General features: G+C 41.3%; 1 protein-coding gene across 1 annotated transcript in view; it reads left to right on the top strand.

The window, feature by feature from the left end:
* Nucleotides 1-23,031, top strand: part of SETD3 (SET domain containing 3, actin histidine methyltransferase) — a 400,546-nt gene that overhangs the window by 320,659 nt on the left and 56,856 nt on the right. The window contains exon 11 of the mRNA XM_053697484.1: nt 41-126. Within this exon, the coding sequence (XP_053553459.1) occupies nt 41-126 (86 nt within the window). The remainder of the gene's footprint in view (nt 1-40; nt 127-23,031) is intronic.

Genomic DNA, 23,031 nt, shown 5'->3' on the forward strand with positions numbered 1-23,031 from the left:
ATGAAGCTGTGATATTGTTTATCCTGTGGTCTATTCACAGGTCTAGTGTGTTTGCAATACATGTCACAGAACCTCCAATTTCTGCACAACTTCTGGCTTTCTTGCGGGTGTTTTGTATGACCGAAGGTAAGTTGTTTTTTTGTGTTTTTTAAAAAAAAATTAGATTGACTTAAAAATGGAAAATATATAGAATTGTGTGTTTTTTTTAAAATGCAATGCATTATTTTCATAATTTGTGACCTAAATACAGTAGACTTAAATGACATTTTTCAACAGAGGGCTTTTTATCAAGTACTGCTCTTGATGACATCAAAGTTATCTATAACTGAGACATATAACCATTGCCACTTCACTTTACAGCGGTAGAAATGTATATTAAGTAATTCAAACATCTGATTCATCCCCTTTTCAGTTCTTCTTTTAATGCTCCAGTTTGATCACACTTATGGAGTGGAAGATAGAATAGAAGCTCTGTTCTATGTTTGATTTTATATCATGTATTTTTCGTTAGTGTTTTATTACTTATATGCTAGTAAGCCATTGCCTAAACCAAGGCTCAGCAAATGCTGGGTTGCCATGGTGAATAGAATCTGGCATCTAGATAATGAACACATGCTCTTGAAAAAGTGGTGACTATGTGGGAGTCGACTAGTGGTTGAGAAGGGGTACCAGCGTGCACCACCCCAAGATGTGTAACTGTTTTTTGATATGTAGCTTACATTTTGTTTCCTACCCAGTATGCACTCCAGTCCCTCTGTGGTTTTGTGTTTTAAATAGGGAGATATGGCTTCTAAAGAGGAGGATTACTGTGGTGATCACCTGTATATTAGAGTGGAATGGGACCTCCTCCATTTAAAAAGAGGAATTTATGAAAGCAGGTCACTATAAACTTATGCAACCTAGGAGGACAGGTGGGTCAGATGGCCTCACTCAAAAGAGAGGATTTTGTGTTTTTTTTACATAAGGGTTACTTTGTCCCATTATTTCAGATTTATGGGGCAATACTAGCTTTGAAGGTGATCATAAGTGGAATGCAGCTAAGATATGGACTGTAAGAGCTCCCTCCCCAAACACTAAGAAAAGTTGAGGATGTGCCTTTGCCTCTGGACAGTTCTCTGTGTGTCACCACATTAAAACTTCCACTGGGATATAAAGAATAGAGAGCTGAGCTCTCTTCATCCTGAAAAAAGAGAAGCATACACTTTGAGGACCACTCAATGCAGTAGAATTGCATAATTAACAAGTGCATTATAAAAATACAATGCAATAACACCACCTACCCTGAATTTAAAATAAGCAGTACATTTTTTTTCTGACTCTTTCTATTTTCCTTCCTAAGATAGAGTCCACGGCTTCATTCCTTACTGTTGGGAAATACAACACCTGGCCACCAGGAGGAGGCAAAGACACTCCAGCCAAAGTCTTAAATATTCCTCCCACTTCCTCATTACCCCAGTCATTATTTTCCATTCGTCACTTTGAGGTGTCAGAAGATTCAGAGAATCCTGAAAAAGGGTATCTGCCGTTCGAGATAGGACTGGAGTTTTAAGTAGTCATGTCAACCTCTCAGTGAGAGTATTGATGAAAGTTAGAGTCTGGAGATGCAGGGAAAATTTTCTGCAAAACCATCCAGACTACTGCTAACCGCTCCTAAGCAATCGGTGTTGACGAGTTTCACTGCCTGCTTTCTCTCACTCAAGTCCATGTCAGGAGCGCTGCTATAAGACTATCGCACTTGAGAGGCTGTGTTCTGTTCCACAGCATGGATCCTGGAGGTAAGATCGTTTCAATTTTTACACATAAAACACTATAATAGGGTCACAGTGTGGCTCCTTTATACCTTGATAGGATCCAGGGTTTTTATTTACATGCTGCTTTGTGTGATTTTTTTCCTGCGCTGATAGACTGTGTTTTTGGCTGGAACAAACGGGTTTCACTTTTAAGTTTCACTTTTGTTTTTTGAAAGTGTTGCACAGCTCCTATTACTTGCTGTACTTGTAATAACAGGGGAAGTACTGTCTTGCACTCCATGTTACCGGGTGTGGTCTATGTTCATTTCCTCCATTCCGGCTGAGACTTGAACCTGAGGAGAGCATTTCCTCTGTTAACTGTCTTGGGTCACTGTTTATTTTGTGAGGAGGCCATGGTTTTCCCGCCCACTCAATTATGTTCCACATGCCTTAACACCGTTATAAAGTCTAAGAAGGGAGACAAGCCTGCTAAGGCTCTTAGTCCCTCTGAGCCGTCTACCTCTCAGGACTCGGCGTCCTGTGAGATTACTACCCTTGCTACATATCCACTCCACATGCAGTTCCCCATAGCACATCTAATCATCCATCCGAAGGGGACCTTCATCCTGCGGACTTTGCCGTGCAGTTACAAACGGCGGTGTCTGCGGCCCTCAGTGCATTACCTCGCTCTAACAAACGCAAGAGAAAGGTTTAACATAGCTCTCCTGACCCAGAGTCATCTAAATATTTATCAGATTTAGCTATTATGTCCTAGTTATCCGATGATGAGTTACCCTCTGTAGCTTCAGAGGATGAACTTTCTAGGTCGGAGTCCTTAACGTCTAAGCCTTCTGCTGTGGAGGAACCGTCCTTTAGATTTAAAATTGAGCACTTGTATTTTTTACTAAAGGAGGTTCTATCTACGTTAGAGGTTCCAGAGGCTGTGCTGCCTGAAGAACCTATGATACCTAAATTAGACAGTTTCCTTTGACTTTTCCTGTGCCAGTTAAGATGGCGAACATTATTAAGAACGAATGGGAAAGAATTAGTTCTTTGTTTTCCCCCTCGTCTACTTTTATAAAGTTCTTCCCGGTCTAGGACTCTCAACTGGATTTGTGGGGCTCCATTCCTAAAGTGGATAGAGCTATCTCTATGCTTGCTAAACGTACTGCTGTACCTCTTGAGGATAGTTCTTTGTTAAGAGAGACGATGGATAAGAAAATGGAAACCTTTCTGAGAGAGATATTTCAACATATGGGATCATTTCAACCGGCGGCTGCAGTTGCTGAGGTTGTCAGAGTGGCTACCTACTGGTGCAACTCTTTGTCGAAACTAGTTGAGGTGGAGTCTCCCCTAAAGAATATTTAAGACAGAATTAAAGCTCTGAGAACTGCTTATTCTTTTATCTGTGATGCGAACATGCAAATTATTTGCCTAAATGCAAAGGCCTCTGGCTTTGCAGTCCTAGCCCGCCAGGTGCTCTGGTTGAAGTGTTGGTCTGCGGATATGACTTCTAAGTACAGATTCCTTTCTCTTTCCTTCAAGGGAAAGATTTTATTTGGTCCAGGCCTGGACTCCATTATTTCTATGGTTACCGGAGGCAAGGGTGCCTTCCTACCGCAAGATAAGAACAAGTCTAAGGGACAACAATCTTCTAATTCCTTTCGTTTTGACAAATCCCAACGGCCACAATCCTCTTCCAAGCCCGAGCAACCCAAGAGTACTTGGAAGCCGGCTCAGTCCTGGAATAAATCCAAGCAAAATAAGAAGCCCGCCGAAAACAAGTTGGTATGAAGGGGCGGCCCCCGATCCGGGATCGGATCGTGTAGGGGGCAGACACACACTCTTTTTTCAGACGCTTGGATCCAGGACATACAGGATCCGTAGGTCCTGGAGTTGGTATCTCAGGGATACAAGATAGGCTTCAAATCTCATCCGCCAAGGGGTAGATTCCTTCTCTCGAATCTGTCTACCAGACCAGAAAAGAGGGATGCCTTTCTAGGGTGCGTTCCGGATCTATCCTCCTGGTGCCTATCGAAGAAAGAGGTTTGGGGTTTTATTCAAATCTTTTTGTGGTCCCAAAGAAGGAGGGAACTTTCTGCCCAATTCTGGACCTAAAGTGCTTAAACAAATTTCTCAGTGTCCCTTTCTTCAAGATGGAGACAATAAGGTCCATCCTTCCTTTTGATTCAGGAAGGCAAGTTTATGACCACTATAGATCTGAAGGACACTTACCTTCATGTTCCAATCCACAGTGAAGACTTTCAGTTCCCGAGGTTTGCATTCCTGGACCATCACTTCCAGTTCATTGCCCTTCCGTTTGGCCTAGCTACTGCTCCAAGAATCTTTATAAAGATTCTGGGGGCTCTTCTAGCCATTGCCAGAATTCATGGTATTGCAGTAGCCCCATAATTGGACGATATTCTGGTGCAAGCACTATCCTTTCGTCTTGCGGAAGAATTCCCAGAGTCCCTTCTCAGTCTTCTTCGATCACGTGGATGGAAGATAAACTTGGAAAAGAGTTCTCTTATCCCAAGTTCCAGGGTGGAATTCCTGGGTACTATAATAGACTCCATATCCATAAGGATATTTCTAACAGACCAGAGATGGTGCAAGCTAACTTCTTGCCCTCCGGACATCCTTGAGTCCCTCTGTGACTTAGTGTATGGAGGTGATTGGTCTCATGGTGTCCTGCATGAACATCCATTCCTTTTGCCAGGTTCCGTCTCAGACTTTTACAACTGTGCATGCTGAGGCAGTGGAACTGTGATCATTCAGGTCTGTCTCAACAGATTGTATTAGACAGCTGGTCAAGAGACTTGCTCTCTTGGTGGCTTTGTCCAGAACATCTGTCCTGAGGGACATGCTTCTTAAGACCATCCTGGGAGATTGTGACTACGAACGCAAGCCTATCCGGATGGGGAGCTGTTTGGGGTGCCAGGAAGGGAGGCCCACAACTGTTTGCGGTCAGCGATCCACATTCTGGGTGTGGACAACTGGGAGGCGGATTTTCTCAGCAGGCAATCCTTCCATCCAGGGGAATACTCTCTCCATCCCGAGGTGTTTCTAACAGACCAGAGACGGTGCAAGCTAACTTCTTGCCCTCCGGACATCCTTGAGTCCCTCTGTGACTTGGTGGCTTTGACCAGAACATCTGTCCCGAGGGACATGCTTCTTAAGACCATCCTGGGAGATTGTGACTACGAACGCAAGCCTATCCGGATGGGGAGCTGTTTGGGGTGCCAGGAAGGCACAGGGGTTGTAACTATAACCTCGGTGGCTTACATCAACCATCAGGGGGGAACGAGAAGTTCCTTGGCGATGAAGGAAGTATCTCAGATTCTGGAGTGGGCAGAGGCCCACAACTGTTTGCGGTCAGCGATCCACATTCTGGGTGTGGACAACTGGGAGGCGGATTTTCTCAGCAGGCAATCCTTCCATCCAGGGGAATGGTCTCTCCATCTCGAGGTGTTTGCAGAGATATGCAGCAAGTGGGGGACTCCGGAGATAGCTCTCATGGCGTCCCATCTCAATACCAAGCTTCCCAGATACGGGTCGAGGTCAAGCGATCCCCAAGCGGATCTAGTAGATGCACTAGCAGTGCTTTGGAGGTTTAAACTCGTATATCTTTTCCCTCTATTATCGCTTCTTCCTCGAGTGGTGGCCCGCATTAAGCACGAGTGGGTATCGGTATTCCTGATTGCTGATGCTATGTGACATAGTTTTAGCCAAGAAAGGTTTCTCTGAGAGTCATTGATACTCTTATTCAAGCTCGTAAACCAGTTACTTGGTGTATCTACCACAAGGTGGTAGATTCTGGTGTAAAGAGCGTGGCTTTTCCTGGCACAGAGTTAAAGGGACACTGAACCTAATTTTTTTCTTTTGTGATTCTGGTAGAGCATGCAATTTTGAGCAACGTTCTAATTTATTATTATCAATTTTTCTTCGTTGTCTTGCAATCTTTATTTGAAAAAGAAGGCACTTTTTGGTTTAGAACCCTGGACAGCACTTGTTTATTGGTGGGTGAATTTATCCACCAATCAGCAAGAACAACCCAGGTTGTTAACCAAAAATGATCTAGCATCTAAACTTACATTCTTGCTTTTCAAATAAAGATACCAAGAGCATGAAGACAATTTGATAATAGGAGTAAATTAGAAAGTTGCTTAAAATTGCATTCTCTATCTGAATCACGAAATAAAAATTTTGGGTTCAGTGTCCCTTTAGGTTTGCCAGGATCTTATCTTTTCTCTAGGATGGGCTGGAGAAGGGCCTTTCTGCTAGTTCTCTGAGGGGACAGGTTGTGGCCCTGTCGGTTTTATTGCACAAGAGACTGGCTGAGCTTCGAGACATGCAGTCCTTTGTTAAGGCTCTGATTAGGATCAGACCTGTGTTTAGATCTGGGGCTCCTCCTTGGAGCCTAAATCTTGTTCTTCAGGTTTTGCAACAGGTTCCATTTGAGCCTCTGCATTCCGTTGACATTAAATTTGTTTACTTGAAAGGTTCTGTTTTCTTCTACAAGATATGACGAGTCCATGGATTTCATCCTTACTTGTGAGATATTAACCTCCTGCTAGCAGGAAGTGGCAAAGAGCACCACAGCAGAGCTGTATATATAGCTCCTCCCTTCCTTCCACCTCCAGTCATTCTCTTTGCCTGTGTTAGTAATAGGAAGAGGTAAAGTGAGGTGTTAGTCTAGATTCTTCAATCAAGAAGTTTTTTTATTTTAAAATGGTGCCAGCGAGTACTATTTTTCTCAGGAGGAAATCGTCAGTCTATTACTTCCCAAGAGGAGTGGAGACATCTTATTTTCTGCCCTGATGTTGATGATCTTAGCAAACATTATTTAAGATCTATGATGGTTCCCACAGCACAGCTGAAGGTAGTGTAAGAAAATCTTCAGTGTGGAGAACGGTGTCTTGCTACAAGCAGCATTGAGGTATGTTCAGTCTTTTGTTTCTGGGGAGACTTGATGCATCAGAACAGGCTGACATTTTTCCCTATATGGGGAAGGGTAAGCAGTATGCACTATATGAAAGGAAATGGTGTACCTGGAATCCCTTTATATTATTTGCCAAAGTATGTAAATATATCTTTGAGGCTTATTTAGGGCTGGACGCTGGGAGTTGTGGTTTGCTTAAGGGCTGTTAACTTTATCACTGACCTGAGGGAGTGCAGTGTTACAATGTTTTCTGTGTATACAAGAGGGCACATGGCTTTATTTTATTTATTTTTTTCTTACAAGTCGACATATTGTTTTTACTTGCGACCCATGCGGGTCTTGGTCAGGATTAGAGTAACGCCCATGGTGGGCGGGGCCTATTTTCACATGCTCAGACACGCAGTTTCATCCGGATCGCATAGCAAGCAGAGGCTGGGGCTCTGGTGGGGCCTAAGTTGTCTCGGCCTATCAAAGGGTTTTCAAGCTTATCAGGCTACAGCAAGTGTATTCCGGGGGCAGGTAGGTGGTGCAGGGGCCAAATTAAGATAATAAATACATTTCTGTTATAATCGATATATATTGTTTTCTTGCATATCTAAGCAAGTGGATGCAATACTAATAGAGTATTTTGGGCACTTTTTCTGTTCCAAACACGTTTTCTTTCATGTAATTAGCAAGAGTCCATGAGCTAGTGACGTATGGGATATACATTCCTACCAGGAGGGGCAAAGTTTCCCAAACCTCAAAATGCCTATAAATACACCCCTCACCACACCCACAAATCAGTTTTACAAACTTTGCCTCCTGGAAAAGGTGGTGAAGTAAGTTTTTGCTAGATTCTACGTTGATATGCGCTCCGCAGCAGGTTGGAGCCCGGTTTTCCTCTCAGCGTGCAGTGAATGTCAGAGGGATGTGAGGAGAGTATTGCCTATTTGAATTCAATGATCTCCTTCTACGGGGTCTATTTCATAGGTTCTCTGTTATCGGTCGTAGAGATTCATCTCTTACCTCCCTTTTCAGATCGACGATATACTCTTATTTATATACCATTACCTCTGCTGATTTTCGTTTCAGTACTGGTTTGGCTTTCTACAACATGTAGATGAGTGTCCTGGGGTAAGTAAGTCTTATTTTCTGTGACACTCTAAGCTATGGTTGGGCACTTTTTTATAAAGTTCTAAATATATGTATTCAAACATCTATTTGCCTTGACTCAGGATGTTCAACATTCCTTATTTCAGACAGTCAGTTTCATATTTGGGATAATGCATATGAATAAATCAATTTTTTTCTTACCTTAAAATTTGATTTTTTCCCTGTGGGCTGTTAGGCTCGCGGGGGCTGAAAATGCTTCATTTTATTGCGTCATTCTTGGCGCAGACTTTTTTGTCGCAAAATTTTTTTTCTGTTTCCGGCGTCATACGTGTCGCCGGAAGTTGCGTCATTTTTTACGTTCTTTTGCGCCAAAAGTGTCGTCGTTCCGGATGTGGCGTCATTTTTGGCGCCAAAAGCATTATGGGCGTCACTATTGTCTCCACATTATTTAAGTCTCTTTATTTATTGCTTCTGGTTGCTAGAAGCTTGTTCACTGGCATTTTTTCCCATTCCTGAAACTGTCATTTAAGGAGTTTGATCAATTTTGCTTTATATGTTGTTTTTTCTATTACATATTGCAAGATGTCCCACGTTGAAACTGAGTCAGAAGATACTTCTGGAAAATTGCTGCCTGGTGCTGGAGCTACCAAAGCTAAGTGTATCTGCTGTAAACTTATGGTATCTGTTCCTCCAGCTGTTGTTTGTACTGTTTGTCATGACAAACTTGTTAATGCAGATAATATTTCCTTTAGTACTGTTACATTACCTGTTGCTGTTCCGTCAACATCTAGTTCTCAGAGTGTTCCTGATAACATAAGAGATTTTGTTTCTAAATCCATTAAGAAGGCTATGTCTGTTATTCCTCCTCCTAGTAAACGTAAAAAGTCTTTTAAAACTTCTCATTTTTCAGATGAATTTTTAAATGAACATCATCATTCTGATTCTGATAATGGTTCTTCTGGTTCAGAGGATTCTGTCTCAGAGGTTGATGCTGATAAATCTTCATATTTCTTTAAAATGGAATTTTTTCGTTCTTTACTTAAAGAAGTCCTAATTGCATTAGAAATTGAGGATTCTGGTCCTCTTGATACTAAATCTAAACGTTTAGATAAGGTTTTTAAATCTCCTGTAGTTATTCCAGACGTTTTTCCTGTCCCTAGTGCTATTTCTGAAGTAATTTCCAGGGAATGGAATAATTTGGGTAATTCATTTACTCCTTCTAAACGTTTTAAGCAATTATATCCTGTGCCATCTGACAGATTAGAGTTTTGGGACAAAATCCCTAAGGTTGATGGGGCTGTCTCTACTCTTGCTAAGCGTACTACTATTCTACGGCAGATGGTACTTCCTTTAAGGATCCTTTAGATAGGAAAATTGAATCCTTTCTAAGAAAAGCTTACTTGTGTTCAGGTAATCTTCTTAGACCTGCTATATCTTTAGCGGATGTTGCTGCAGCTTCAACTTTTTGGTTAGAAGCTTTAGCGCAACAAGTAACAGATCATAATTCTCATAGCATTATTATTCTTCTTCAACATGCTAATAATTTTATTTGTGATGCCATCTTTGATATCATTAGAGTTGATGTCAGGTATATGTCTCTAGCTATTTTAGCTAGAAGAGCTTTATGGCTTAAAACTTGGAATGCTGATATGTCTTCTAAGTCTACTCTGCTTTCCCTTTCTTTCCAGGGTAATGATCGTTTTCATTCCTTTTGTCACAACAAGGAACAAAAACCTGATCCTTCATCTTTCCAGGGTAATAAATTATTTGGTTCTCAGTTGGATTCTATTATCTCAACTGTTACTGGAGGGAAAGGAACTTTTTTACCACAGGATAAAAAATCTAAAGGTAAATTTAGGTCTAATAATAGTTTTCGTTCCTTTCGTCACAACAAGGAACAAAAACCTGATCCTTCATCCTCAGGAGCGGTATCAGTTTGGAAACCATCTCCAGTCTGGAATAAATCCAAGCCTTTTAGAAAATCAAAGCCAGCTCCTAAGTCCACATGAAGGTGCGGCCCTCATTCCAGCTCAGCTGGTAGGGGGCAAATTATGTTTTTTCAAAGAAATTTGGATCAATTCCGTTCACAATCTTTGGATTCAGAACATTGTTTCAGAAGGGTACAGAATTGGCTTCAAGATAAGGCCTCCTGCAAAGAGATTTTTTCTTTCCCGTGTCCCAGTAAACCCAGCGAAGGCTCAAGCATTTCTGAAATGTGTTTCAGATCTAGAGTTGGCTGGAGTAATTATGCCAGTTCCAGTTCTGGAACAGGGACTGGGGTTTTATTCAAATCTCTTCATTGTACCAAAGAAGGAGAATTCCTTCAGACCAGTTCTGGATCTAAAAATATTGAATCGTTATGTAAGGATACCAACATTCAAAATGGTAACTGTAAGGACTTTCCTGCCTTTTTGTTCAGCAAGGGTATTATATGTCTACAATAGATTTACAGGATGCATATCTGCAAATTCCGATTCATCCAGATCACTATCAGTTTCTGAGATTCTCTTTCCTAGACAAGCATTACCAGTTTGTGGCTCTGCCATTTGGCCTAGCTACAGCTCCAAGAATTTTTACAAAGGTTCTCGGTGCCCTTCTGTCTGTAATCAGAGAACAGGGTATTGTGGTATTTCCTTATTTGGACGATATCTTGGTACTTGCTCAGTCTTCACATTTAGCAGAATCTCATACGAATAGACTTGTGTTGTTTCTTCAACATCATGGTTGGAGGATCAATTTACCAAAAAGATCATTGATTCCTCAGACACAGGTAACCTTTTTAGGTTTCCAGATAGATTCAGTGTCCATGACTCTATCTTTGACAGACAAAAGACGTCTAAAATTGATATCAGCTTGTCGAAACCTTCAGTCACAATCATTCCCTTCGGTAGCCTTATGCATGGAAATTCTAGGTCTTATGACTGCTGCATCGGACGCGATCCCCTTTGCTCGTTTTCACATGCGGCCTCTTCAGCTCTGTATGCTGAACCAGTGGTGCAGGGATTACACAAAGATATCTCAATATCTTTAAAACCGATTGTACGACACTCTCTGACGTGGTGGACAGATCACCATTGTTTAGTTTAGGGGGCTTCTTTTGTTCTTCCGAACTGGACTGTAATTTCAACAGATGCAAGTCTTACAGGTTGTGGAGCTGTGTGGGGGTCTCTGACAGCACAAGGGGTTTGGGAATCTCAGGAGGTGAGATTACCGATCAATTTTCAGAGCTCTTCAGTCTTGGCCTCTTCTAAAGAGAGAATCGTTCATTTGTTTTCAGACAGACAATGTCACAACTGTGGCATACATCAATCATCAAGGAGGGACTCACAGTCCTCTGGCTATGAAAGAAGTATCTCGAATTCTGGTATGGGCGGAATCCAGCTCCTGTCTAGTTTCTGCGGTTCATATCCCAGGTATAGACAATTGGGAAGCGGATTATCTCAGTCGCCAAACGTTACATCCGGGCGAATGGTCTCTTCACCCAGAGGTATTTCTTCAGATTGTTCAAATATGGGAACTTCCAGAAATAGATTTGATGGCCTTTCATCTAAACAAGAAACTTCCCAGGTATCTGTCCAGATCCAGGGATCCTCAAGCGGTAGCAGTGGATGCATTGTCACTTCCTTGGAAGTATCATCCTGCCTATATCTTACCGCCTCTAGTTCTTCTTCCAAGAGTAATCTCCAAGATTCTGAAGGAATGCTAGTTTGTTCTGCTGGTAGCTCCAGCATGGCTTCACAGGTTTTGGTATGCGGATCTTGTCCGGATGGCCTCTTGCCAACCATGGACTCTTCCGTTAAGGCCAGACCTTCTGTCGCAAGGTCCTTTTTTCCATCAGGATCTCAAATCCTTAAATTTAAAGGTATGGAGATTGAACGCTTGATTCTTAGTCAAAGAGGTTTCTCTGACTCTGTGATTAATACTATGTTACAGGCTCGTAAATCTGTATCTAGGGAGATATATTATAGAGTCTGGAAGACTTATATTTCTTGGTGTCTTTCTCATCATTTTTCCTGGCATTCTTTTAGAATTCCGAGAATTTTACAGTTTCTTCAGGATGGTTTGGATAAAGGTTTGTCTGCAAGTTCCTTGAAAGGACAAATCTCTGCTCTTTCTGTTCTTTTTCACAGAAAGATTGCTAATCTTCCTGATATTCATTGTTTTGTACAAGCTTTGGTTCGTATAAAACCTGTCATTAAGTCAATTTCTCCTCCTTGGAGTTTGAATTTGGTTCTGAGGGCTCTTCAAGCTCCTCCGTTTGAACCTATGCATTCATTGGACATTAAATTACTTTCTTGGAAAGTTTTGTTCCTTTTGGCCATCTCTTCTGCCAGAAGAGTTTCTGAATTATCTGCTCTTTCTTGTGAGTCTCCTTTTCTGATTTTTCAGCAGGATAAGGCGGTGTTGCGAACTTCTTTTCAATTTTTACCTAAGGTTGTGAATTCCAACAACATTAGTAGAGAAATTGTGGTTCCTTCATTATGTCCTAATCCTAAGAATTCTCAAGGAGAAATCATTGCATTCTTTGGATGTAGTTAGAGCTTTGAAATATTATGTTGAAGCTACTAAGAATTTCCGAAAGACTTCTAGTCTATTTGTTATCTTTTTCCGGTTCTAGGAAAGGTCAGAAGGCCTCTGCCATTTCTTTGGCATCTTGGTTGAAATCTTTAATTCATCATGCTTATGTCGAGTCGGGTAAAACTCCGCCTCAAAGGATTACAGCTCATTCTACTAGGTCAGTTTCTACTTCCTGGGCGTTTAGGAATGAAGCTTCGGTTGATCAGATTTGCAAAGCAGCAACTTGGTCTTCTTTGCATACTTTTACTAAATTCTACCATTTTGATGTGTTTTCTTCTTCTGAAGCTGTCTTTGGTAGAAAAGTACTTCAGGCAGCTGTTTCAGTTTGAATCTTCTGCTTATATTTTCAGTTTTTTTCTTTATAAGATTTAAACTTTATTTTTGGGTGTGGATTTTTTTCAGCGGCATTGGCTGTCTTTATTTTATCCCTCCCTCTCTAGTGACTCTTGCGTGGAAGATCCACATCTTGGGTAGTCATTATCCCATACGTCACTAGCTCATGGACTCTTGCTAATTACATGAAAGAAAACATAATTTATGTAAGAACTTACCTGATAAATTAATTTCTTTCATATTAGCAAGAGTCCATGAGGCCCACCCTTTTTTTTGTGGTGGTTATGATTTTTTTTTTTGTATAAAGCACAATTATTCCAATTCCTTATATTTATGCTTCGCACTTTTTTCTTATCACCCCACTTCTTGGCTATTCGTTAAACTGATTTGTGGGTGTGGTGAGGGGTGTATTTATAGGCATTTTGAGGTTTGGGAAACTTTGCCCCTCCTGGTAGGAATGTATATCCCATACGTTACTAGCTCATGGACTCTTGCTAATATGAAAGAAATGAATTTATCAGGTAAGTTCTTACATAAATTATGTTTTTGCAGATATCAGAAAAATAGTTGCGCTTTTAAAATTTAAAGGCGCAGTACAGTTTTTTTTTTTTTTTACATTAACATTTTTGCATACAATTTGAATTCAGAGCTCAATATTTTAAGCAAAGTATAACTATTATTAATATTGCTAGTCTGTTTAACATGTCTGACACTAAGGAGGAAACTCCTTGCTCTATGTGTCTAGATGCCACTGTGGAACCCCCTCTGTTTTTTTTTGTCCCTCGTGTACTGAGAGGGCCTTACAATGTAAAGCACAAATTTTATGTACAGAAAATGTGTCTAAGGATGATTCTCAGTCTGAGGAGAATCGGGGTATACACCTAACTTCTCTCCAAGCGTCACAACCTTTAACGCCCACACAATCGACGCCTGGTTCTTCAACCGTGTCTAATTCATTTACTCTGCAGGATATGGCTACAGTTATGTCAACTACCCTTACAGAAGTATTATCTAAGTTGCCAGTGTTACAGGGCAAACGCAGAAGAACAGAGGTCAATGTGAATGCTGAGTCCTCTGATGCTTTGTTAGCTATTTCCGATGTACCCTCACAGGGATCTGAATTGGGGTCAGGGAACTTCTGTCTGAGGGGGAACTTTCCGATTCGGGAAGTGCGTTACCTCAGACTGACTCGGACGTCATGTCCTTTAGATTTAAGCTTGAACACCTCTGCCTGTTACTTCGGGAGGTTTTAGCAACTCTGGATGACTGTGACTGTATTGTGGTACCACCAGAGAAATTGTGTAAGATGAATAAATACTTAGAGGTACCTTCTTATACTGATGTTTTTCCGGTTCCTAAGAGAATCTCGGAGATTATTAAGAGGGAATGGGACAGACCGGGTATCCCGTTCTCACCCTCTCCTAATTTCAAGAAGATGTAACCCATATCTGACACTGTTCAGGACTCTTGGCAAACAGTCCCTAAGGTGGAAGGAGCTATATCTACCCTGGCTAAGCGTACAACTATTCCTATGGAGGACAGATGTGCTTTTAAAGACCCTATGGATAAGAAATTGGAGGGTCTTCTAAAAAAATTGTTTATTCATCAGGGTTTCCTCTTACAACCAACAGCCTGCATTGTACCAGTTACCACTGCGGTGGCCTTCTGGTTTGATGCTTTAGAAGATAGAATTAAGGCTCTTAAGCTGGCTATTTCTTTTATTACAGATGCCGCCTTTCAGATTGCCAAGTTGGCGGCTAAGTATGCCGGATTTGCTATTTTAGCATGGTTAAAAACTTGGTCTGCTGATGTGTCATCTAAATCGAAGCTTTTGGCTATTCCTTTTAAGGGGAAAACCCTATTCGGGCCTGACTTGAAAGAGATCATTTCTGACATTACGGGAGGTAAGGGTCATCTCCTACCTCAGGATAGAACTGCTAAACTGAGGGGTAAACAAAATAATTTACTTCGGAACTTTAAATGAGTCCCCTCTTCTTCCTCTTCTTCCGCCAAGCAGGAAGGGAATTTTGCTCAGGCCAAGTCCGTCTGGAGGCCCAACCAGGCTTGGAACAAGGGTAAACAACCCAAGAAGCCCGCTGCTGCTACCAAAACGGCATGAAGGGGCGGCCCCCGATCCGGGACCAGATCTAGTAGGGAGCAGACTTTCTCTCTTTGCCCAGGCTTGGGTAAGAGATGTTCAGGATCCTTGGACACTGGTGATCGTGTTCTTCCAATCAATATTCTGGAATTGAGAGCAATATTCAATGCGCTTCAGGCGTGGCCTCAGTTGGCTTCGGCCAAATTCATTCGCTTTCAGTCGGTCAACATCACGACTGTGGCTTACATCAATCATCAAGGAGGAACAAGGAGTTCCTTAGCGATGACAGAAATATCCAAGATAATTCGGTGGGTGGAGGCCCACTCTTGTTATCTGTCAGCAATCTACATCCCAGGAGTGGACAACTGGGAAGCGGACTTTTTAAGCAGACAGACGTTTCATCCGGGGGAGTGGGAACTCCATCCGGAGGTCTTTGCCACTCTGATCCTCAGATGGGGCAGACCGGAGTTGAATCTGATGGCATCTCGTCAGAATGCCAAGCTCCAAGATACGGATCCAGGTCAAGGGATCCTCAGGCCAAACTGATAGATGCCTTGGCAGTGCCTTGGTCGTTCAACCTAGCTTATGTGTTTCCACCGTTTGCTCTCCTGCCCCGGGTGATTGCTCGGATCAAACAGGAGAGGGCTTCAGTAATTCTAATCGCGCCTGCGTGGCCTCGCAGGACTTGGTATGCCGATCTAGTGGACATGTCCTTTCTGACACCGTGGAAGCTTCTATTGAGGCAGGACCTTCTCATTCAGGGACCCTTCCAACACCCAAATCTAGTTTCTCTGCAACTGACTGCTTGGAGATTGAACGCTTGATTTTATCTAAGCGGGGGTTCTCTGATTCGGTCATTGATACTTTGATTCAGGCACGTAAGCATGTCACTAGAAAGATCTATCATAAGATATGGCGTAAATATCTTTTTTTTGGTGTAAATCCAAAGGCTACTCATGGAGTACAGTTAGGATTCCTAGGATTCTGTCTTTTCTCCAAGAAGGATTGGAGAAAGGGTTATCAGTGAGTTTCTTAAAGGGACAAATCCCTGCTTTGTCAATTTTACTACACAAACGTTTGGCAGATGCTCCAGACGTTCAGTCTTTTTGTCAGGCTCTAACCAGAATTAAGCCTGTGTTTAGACCAATTGCTCCACCGTGGAGTTTGAATTTAGTACTTAATGTTTTTCAAGGGGTTCCGTTTGAACCCATGCATTCCATAGATATTAAGTTGTTATCTTGGAAAGTTTTATTTTTGGTTGCTATTTCTTCTGCTCGTAGAGTTTCGGAGCTTTCAGCATTACAATGTGATTTGCCTTATCTTATCTTCCATTCTGATAAGATGGTTTTACGTACCAAACCTGGTTTCCTTCCTAAGGTTGTTTCTAATAAGAATATTAATCAGGAAATTGTTGTTCCTTCATTATGTCCTAACCCTTCTTCTAAGAAGGAGCGTATGTTGCATAACTTGGACGTGGTCCGTGCCCTGAAGTTTTACTTGCAGGCGACTAAGGATTTCCGTCAATCAACTTCATTAATCATTGTTTTTTCTGGAAAGCGTAGGGGTCAGAAAGCTACGGCTACCTCTTTCTTTTTGGCTGAAGAGTATCATCCGTCTGGCGTATGAGACTGCTGGACAGCAGCCTCCTGAAAGAATTACGGCTCATTCTACTAGGGCTGTGGCTTCCTCTTGGGCATTTAAAAACGATGCTTCTGTTGAACAGATTTGCAAGGCTGCAACTTGGTTGTCTCTTCACACTTTTTCCAAATTTTCCAAATTTGATACTTTTGCGTCTTCTGAGGCTGGTTTTGGGAGAAAGGTTCTTCAAGCAGTGGTTCCTTCCGTTTAGTTCCCTGTCTTGTCCCTCCCTTTCATCCGTGTCCTGTAGCTTTGGTATTGTATCCCACAAGTAAGGATGAAATCCGTGGACTCGTCATATCTTGTAGAAGATAAGGAAATTTATGCTTACCTGATAAATTTATTTCGTCTGCGATATGATGAGTCCACGGCCCACCCTGTAATTTTTAAGACCGGTATATATTATATTTTAGTTAAACTTCAGTCACCTCTGCACCTTTGGCTTTTCCTAACTTTGGTCGAATGACTGGAGGTGGAGGGAAGGGAGGAGCTATATATACAGCTCTGCTGTGGTGCTCTTTGCCACTTCCTGCTAGCAGGAGGTTAATATCCCACAAGTAAAGATGAAATCCGTGGACTCGTCATATCGTAGAAGAAATAAATTTCTCAGGTAAGCATACATTTCCTTTTTATTGGCTATTGCCTCTGCGCACTGAGTTTCTGAGATCTCTGCTTTGCAATGTGAGCGCCCTTATCTGATTTTTTTTTTCATGCAGATAAGGCAGTTTTACATACTAAATTAGGTTTTCTTCTTAAGGTTGTGTCAGATCGCAACATCAATCAGGAGATTGTGGTTCCTTCCTTGTGTCCTAATCCTTCTTAATTGAAGGAACTTACTTCACAATTTGGATGTGGTTCGCGCCTTGAAGTTCTATCTTCAGGCTACTAAGGAGTTTAGACAATTTTCCTCTTTGTTGTCTATTCGGGGAAGCATAAGGGGCAGAAGGCTACTTTGACTTACCCTATCTTTTTGGTTAAAGAGTGTCATTCGCTTAGCTTACGAGTCAGCGGGACATCGTCCTCCTGAGAGGATAAAGGCTTATTCTACTAGAGCAGTGGCTTCCTCTTGGGCCTTTAAGAACGAGGCCTCTATGGATCAGATTTGTAAGGCGGCTACCTGGTCCTCCTTACATACTTTTTTTCAAGTTTGATGTTGTTACTTCAACTGTAACAGCTTTCGGGAGAAATGTTTTGCAGGCATTGGTGCCCTCAGAGTAGGGTCCCTCTCTTCCTTTTTGTTTCCTCCCGTTTATTCATTGTGTCCTCTGGAGCTTGGGTATAGTTTTCCCAACAGTAAGGAATGAAGCCATGGACTCTCCCTATCTTAGGAATGAAAAACATTATGCTTACCAGATAAATTCCTTTCCTTCCGGATAGGGAAGTCCACGGCCCCCGCCCGTTGTTTTTTTCTTGTCTATGGGCAGTCCCCTATTTATTTTATTCTTCTGGCACCATTTATACCCTAATGTTTCTCCTACTTTTCCTTGTTCCCTCTGCAGAATGACTGGGGTAATGAGGAAGTGGGAGGGTTATTTAAGCCTTTGGCTGGGGTGTCTTTGCCACCTCCTGGTGGCCAGGTGTTGTATTTCCCAACAGTAAGGAATGAAGCCGTGGACTCTCCCTATCTGGAAGGAAAGGAATTTCTTTCATGTAATTGGCAAGAGTCCATGAGCTAGTGACGTATGGGATATACAATTCTACCAGGAGGGGCAAAGTTTCCCAAACCTCAAAATGCCTATAAATACACCCCTCACCACACCCACAATTCAGTTTTACAAACTTTGCCTCCTATGGAGGTGGTGAAGCAAGTTTGTGCCAAGATTTCTACGTTGACATGCGCTTCTCAGCATTTTGAAGCCCGATTCCTCTTGGAGTACAGCGAATGTCAGAGGGATGTGAAGGGAGTATCACCTATTGAATGCAATGATTTCCTACTGGGGTCTATTTCATAGGTTCTCTGTTATCGGTTGTAGAGATTCATCTCCTACCTCCCTTTTCAGATCGATGTTATACTCTCATATACCATTACCTCTACTGATAACTGTTTCAGTACTGGTCTGGCTATCTGCTATATGTGGATGGGTGTCTTTTTGGTAAGTATGTTTTTTATTACTTAAGACACCCCAGCTATGGTCTGGCACTTTATGCATGTATATAAAGTTCTAAATATATATATATAATGTACTTATATAGTCAGGTTCATGTATTTCCTTGTGCAGACTGTCCGTTTCATATTTGGGAAATTAAACATATTAAGAAATATTTTTTTCTTCCTGGGGTTTATTTTTTTTTCAAATTGACTACTTTTTACTTTCAAATTGCGGGCAGCATTAGGCCCGAGGGTGCGCCAAATGCTAGACTTTATTGCATCATTCTTTATTGCGCGAAAAGTACGTTCGTTGACGCTAGTTCGTCACTTCCGGCGTCGTAGTTGACGCGGGAGTCTTACACACGGTTGCGTCGTTGGTAACGCAAGTGTGTCATTTCCGGATGTTGTTGGTGCCAAAAAATTATCTCTCACGTTGGGCGTCATACTTTGCGCCAAATTTTTAAGTAGTTTTATACCCCATTGCTGTTTGCCATTCTCTATGTCAGAGGGCTCTGCTTTTTGCATTTTTTTCCCATTCCTGAAACTGTCATATAAGCAAATTGATAATTTTGCTTTATATGTTGTTTTTTATTTTACATTTTGCAAGATGTCTCAATCTGATCCTGCCTCAGAAGTACCTGTTGGAACGTTGCTGTCTGACATCGTTTCTACCAAAGCTAAGTGCATTTGTTGTAAGATTGTGGAAATTATATCTCCGAATGTCATTTGTAATAGTTGTCATGATAAACTTTTACACGCAGAGAATGTATCCATTAGTAATAGTGCATTGCCAGTTGCAGTTCCTTCAACTTCTAATGTTCATGATATACCTATGAATTTTAAAGAATTTGTTACTGATTCTATTCAGAAGGCTTTGTCTGCATTTCCGCCTTCTAATAAATATAAAAGGTCTTTTAAAACTTCTAATAAAGTTGGAGAAATTTCAAATGACCGGCAACATAATGATTTATCCTCCTCCAATGAGGATCTATCTGATTCAGAAGATCCTTCCTCAAATATTGACACTGACAAATCTACTTATTTGTTTAAAATAGAGTATATTCGTTCTTTGTTAAAAGAAGTGTTAATTACTTTGGATATTGAGGTAGCTAGTCCTCTTGACATTAAGACTAGTAAGCATTTAAATGCGGTTTTTAAACCTCCTGTGGTTATTCCTGAGGTTTTTCCTATTCCTGATGCTATTTCTGATATGTTTTCTAAGGAATGGAATAAGCCAGGTACTCCTTTTATTCCTTCTTCAAGGTTTAAAAAATTGTATCCTTTACCAGCAATTTCTATAGAGGTTTGGTAAAAAATCCCCAAAGTTAATGGGGCTATTTCTACTCTTGCTAAACGTACCACTATTCCTATGGAAGACAGTACTTCGTTTAAAGATCCTTTAGATAGGAAACTTGAATCCTATCTAAGGAAAGCCTATTTATATTTAGGTCATCTTCTCAGGCCTGCAATTTCTTTGGCTGATGTTGCGGCTGCATCAACTTTTTGGTTGGAGAATTTAGCGCAACAAGAGTTGGATTCTGACATATCTAGCATTGTTCGTTTACTGCAACATGCTAATCATTTTATTTGTGATGCCATTTTTTATTATATCAAAGTTGATGTTAGATCCATGTCTTTAGCTATTTTAGCTAGAAGAACTTTGTGGCTTAAATCTTGGAATGCTGATATGACATCTAAATCTAGATTATTATCTCTTTCTTTCCAAGGTAATAATTTATTTGGTTCTCAGTTGGATTCTATTATTTCAACTGTTACTGGGTTTTTCTGCCTCAGGATAAAGAAACCTAAGGGTAAATCTAAGGCTTCTAACCGTTTTCGTTCCTTTCGTCAAAATAAGGAACAAAAATCTAATCCTTCCCCCAAGGAATCTCCTTTCAATTGGAAGCCTTCCTCAAATTGGAATAAATCCAAGCCATTTAAGAAAACAAAGTCAGCCCCTAAGTCCGCATGATGGTACGGCCCTCATTCCAGCTCAGCTGGTAGGGGGCAGATTAAGGTTTTTCAAGGATTTTTGGATAAATTCTGTCCAAAATCAATGGATTCAGAGCATGACTCTGTCTCTAACAGACAAGAGACATTTGAAATTGGTTGCAGCCTGTCGGCACCTTCAGTCTCAGTCATTCCCTTCAGTGGCTATGTCCATGGGAGTTTTAGGCCTCATGACGGCAGCATCGGACGCGATTCCTTTTGCTCGTTTTCACATGAGATCTCTCCAGCTTTGCATGTTGAATCAATGGTGCAGGGATTATACAAAGATATCACAGTTAATATCCTTAAATCCCAATATTTTACACTCTCTGACGTGGTGGGTAAATCACCAGCGTTTAGTTCAAGGGGCCTCCTTTGTTCGGCCAACCTGGACTGTGATCACTACAGACGCAAGTCTTTCAGGTTGGGGAGTTGTTTGGGGATCTCTGACAGCACAAGGGGTTTGGAAATCTCAAGAGGCGAGATTACCAATCAATATTGTACAATTTTCAGGGCTCTTCAGTTTTGGCCTCTGTTGAAGAGAGATCTGTTCATTTGCTTTCAGGCACACAATATCACAACTGTGGCATATGTCAATCATCAGGGTGGCACTCACAGTCCCCAAGCAATGAAAGAAGGATCTTGGATACTTGCTTGGGCGGAATCCAGCTCCTGTCTAATCTCTGCGGTGCATATCCCAGGTGTAGACAATTGGGAGGCGGATTATCTCAGCCGTCAGACTTTACATCCAGGGGAGTGGTCTCTCCATCCAGATGTGTTTTCTCAGATTGTTCAGATGTGGGGTCTTCCAGAGATAGATCTCATGGCCTCTCATCTAAACAAGAAACTTCCCAGATACCTGTCCAGGGATGTTCAGGCGGAAGCAGTGGATGCGCTGACACTTCCTTGGTGTTATCATCCTGCTTACATTTTTCTGCCTCTAGTTCTTCTTCCATGAGTGATATCCAAAATCATCATGGAACAATCGTCTGTGTTGCTGGTGGCTCCAGTGTGGCCACACAGGTTTTGGTATGCGGATCTTATTCGGATGTCCAGTTGCCAACCTTGGCCACTTCCGTTAAGGCCGGACCTTCTGTCTCAAGGTCCGTTTTTCCATCAGGATCTCAAATCATTAAATTTGAAGGTATGGAAATTGAACGCTTAGTACTAAGTCAGAGGTTTCTCTGACTCAGTAATTAATACTATGATACAAGCTTGTAAATCTGTCTCTAGGAAGATTTATTATCGAGTTTGGAAGACATACATTTCCTGGTGTTCTTCTCATAAATTTTCTTGGCATTCTTTCAGAATTCCTAGAATTCTACAGTTTCTTCAGGATGGTTTTGATAAGGGTTTGTCTGCAAGTTCCTTGAAAGGACAAATCTCTGCCCTTTCTGTTTTATTTCATAGAAAGATTGCTAATCTTCCTGATATTCACAGTTTTGTACAGGCTTCGTTTAACCCCGTCATTAAATCAATTTCTCCTCCTTGGAGTCTTAATTTTGGTTTTGAAAGCGTTACAGGCTCCTCCATTTGAGCCTATGCATTCTTTGGACATTAAACTACTTTCTTGGAAAGTGTTGTTCCTTTTTGGCCATCTCTTCTGCTAGAAGAGTTTCTGAGCTATCTGCTCTTTCTTGTGAATCTCTTTTTCTGATTTTTCATCAGGATAAAGCGGTTTTGCAGACTTCATTTAAATTTTTGCCTAAAGTTGTGAATTCTAACAACATTAGTAGAGAAATTGTTGTCCCTTCATTGTGTCCTAATCCTACGAATTCTATGGAAAGATCCTTACATTCTTTATTAATAATATTATGTTGAAGCTACTAAAGATTTCAGGAAGACTTCTAGTTTGTTATATTTTCGGGTCCTAGGAAAGGTCAGAAGGCTTCTGCTATTTCCTTGGCTTCTTGGTTAAAGCTTTTGATTCATTCAGCTTATTTGGAGTCGGGTAAGACCCCACCTCAGAGAATTACAGCTCATTCTACTAGATCAGTCTCCACTTCATGGGCTTTTAAGAATGAAGCTTCAGTTGATCAGATTTGCAAAGCAGCAACTTGGTCTTCTTTGCATACATTTACTAAATTCTACCGTTTTGATGTATTTGCTACTTCAGAAGCAGTTTTTGGTAGAAAAGTTCTTCAGGCAGCTGTTTGTTTGATTCTTCTGCTGATGTTTTAAGTTTTTCTTGTCATTAAAAGAATAAACTTATTATTTGGGTTGTGGATTATTTTTTCAGCGGAAAATGGCTGGTTTTTATTTTATCCCTCCCTCTTTAGTGACTCTTGCGTGGAGTTCCACATCTTGGGTATTGATATCCCATACATCACTAGCTCATGGACTCTTGCCAATTACATGAAAGAAAACATAATTTATGTAAGAACTTACCTGATAAATTCATTTCTTTCATATTGGCAAGAGTCCATGAGGCCCACCCTTTTATGGTGGTTATGATTTTTTGTATAAAGCACAATTATTTCCAAATTCCTTTGTTGATGCTTTTTACTCCTTTCTTTATCACCCCACTACTTGGCAATTC

Source organism: Bombina bombina, chromosome 1, assembly GCF_027579735.1.
Source record: "Bombina bombina isolate aBomBom1 chromosome 1, aBomBom1.pri, whole genome shotgun sequence".
Classification (NCBI taxonomy): domain Eukaryota; kingdom Metazoa; phylum Chordata; class Amphibia; order Anura; family Bombinatoridae; genus Bombina; species Bombina bombina.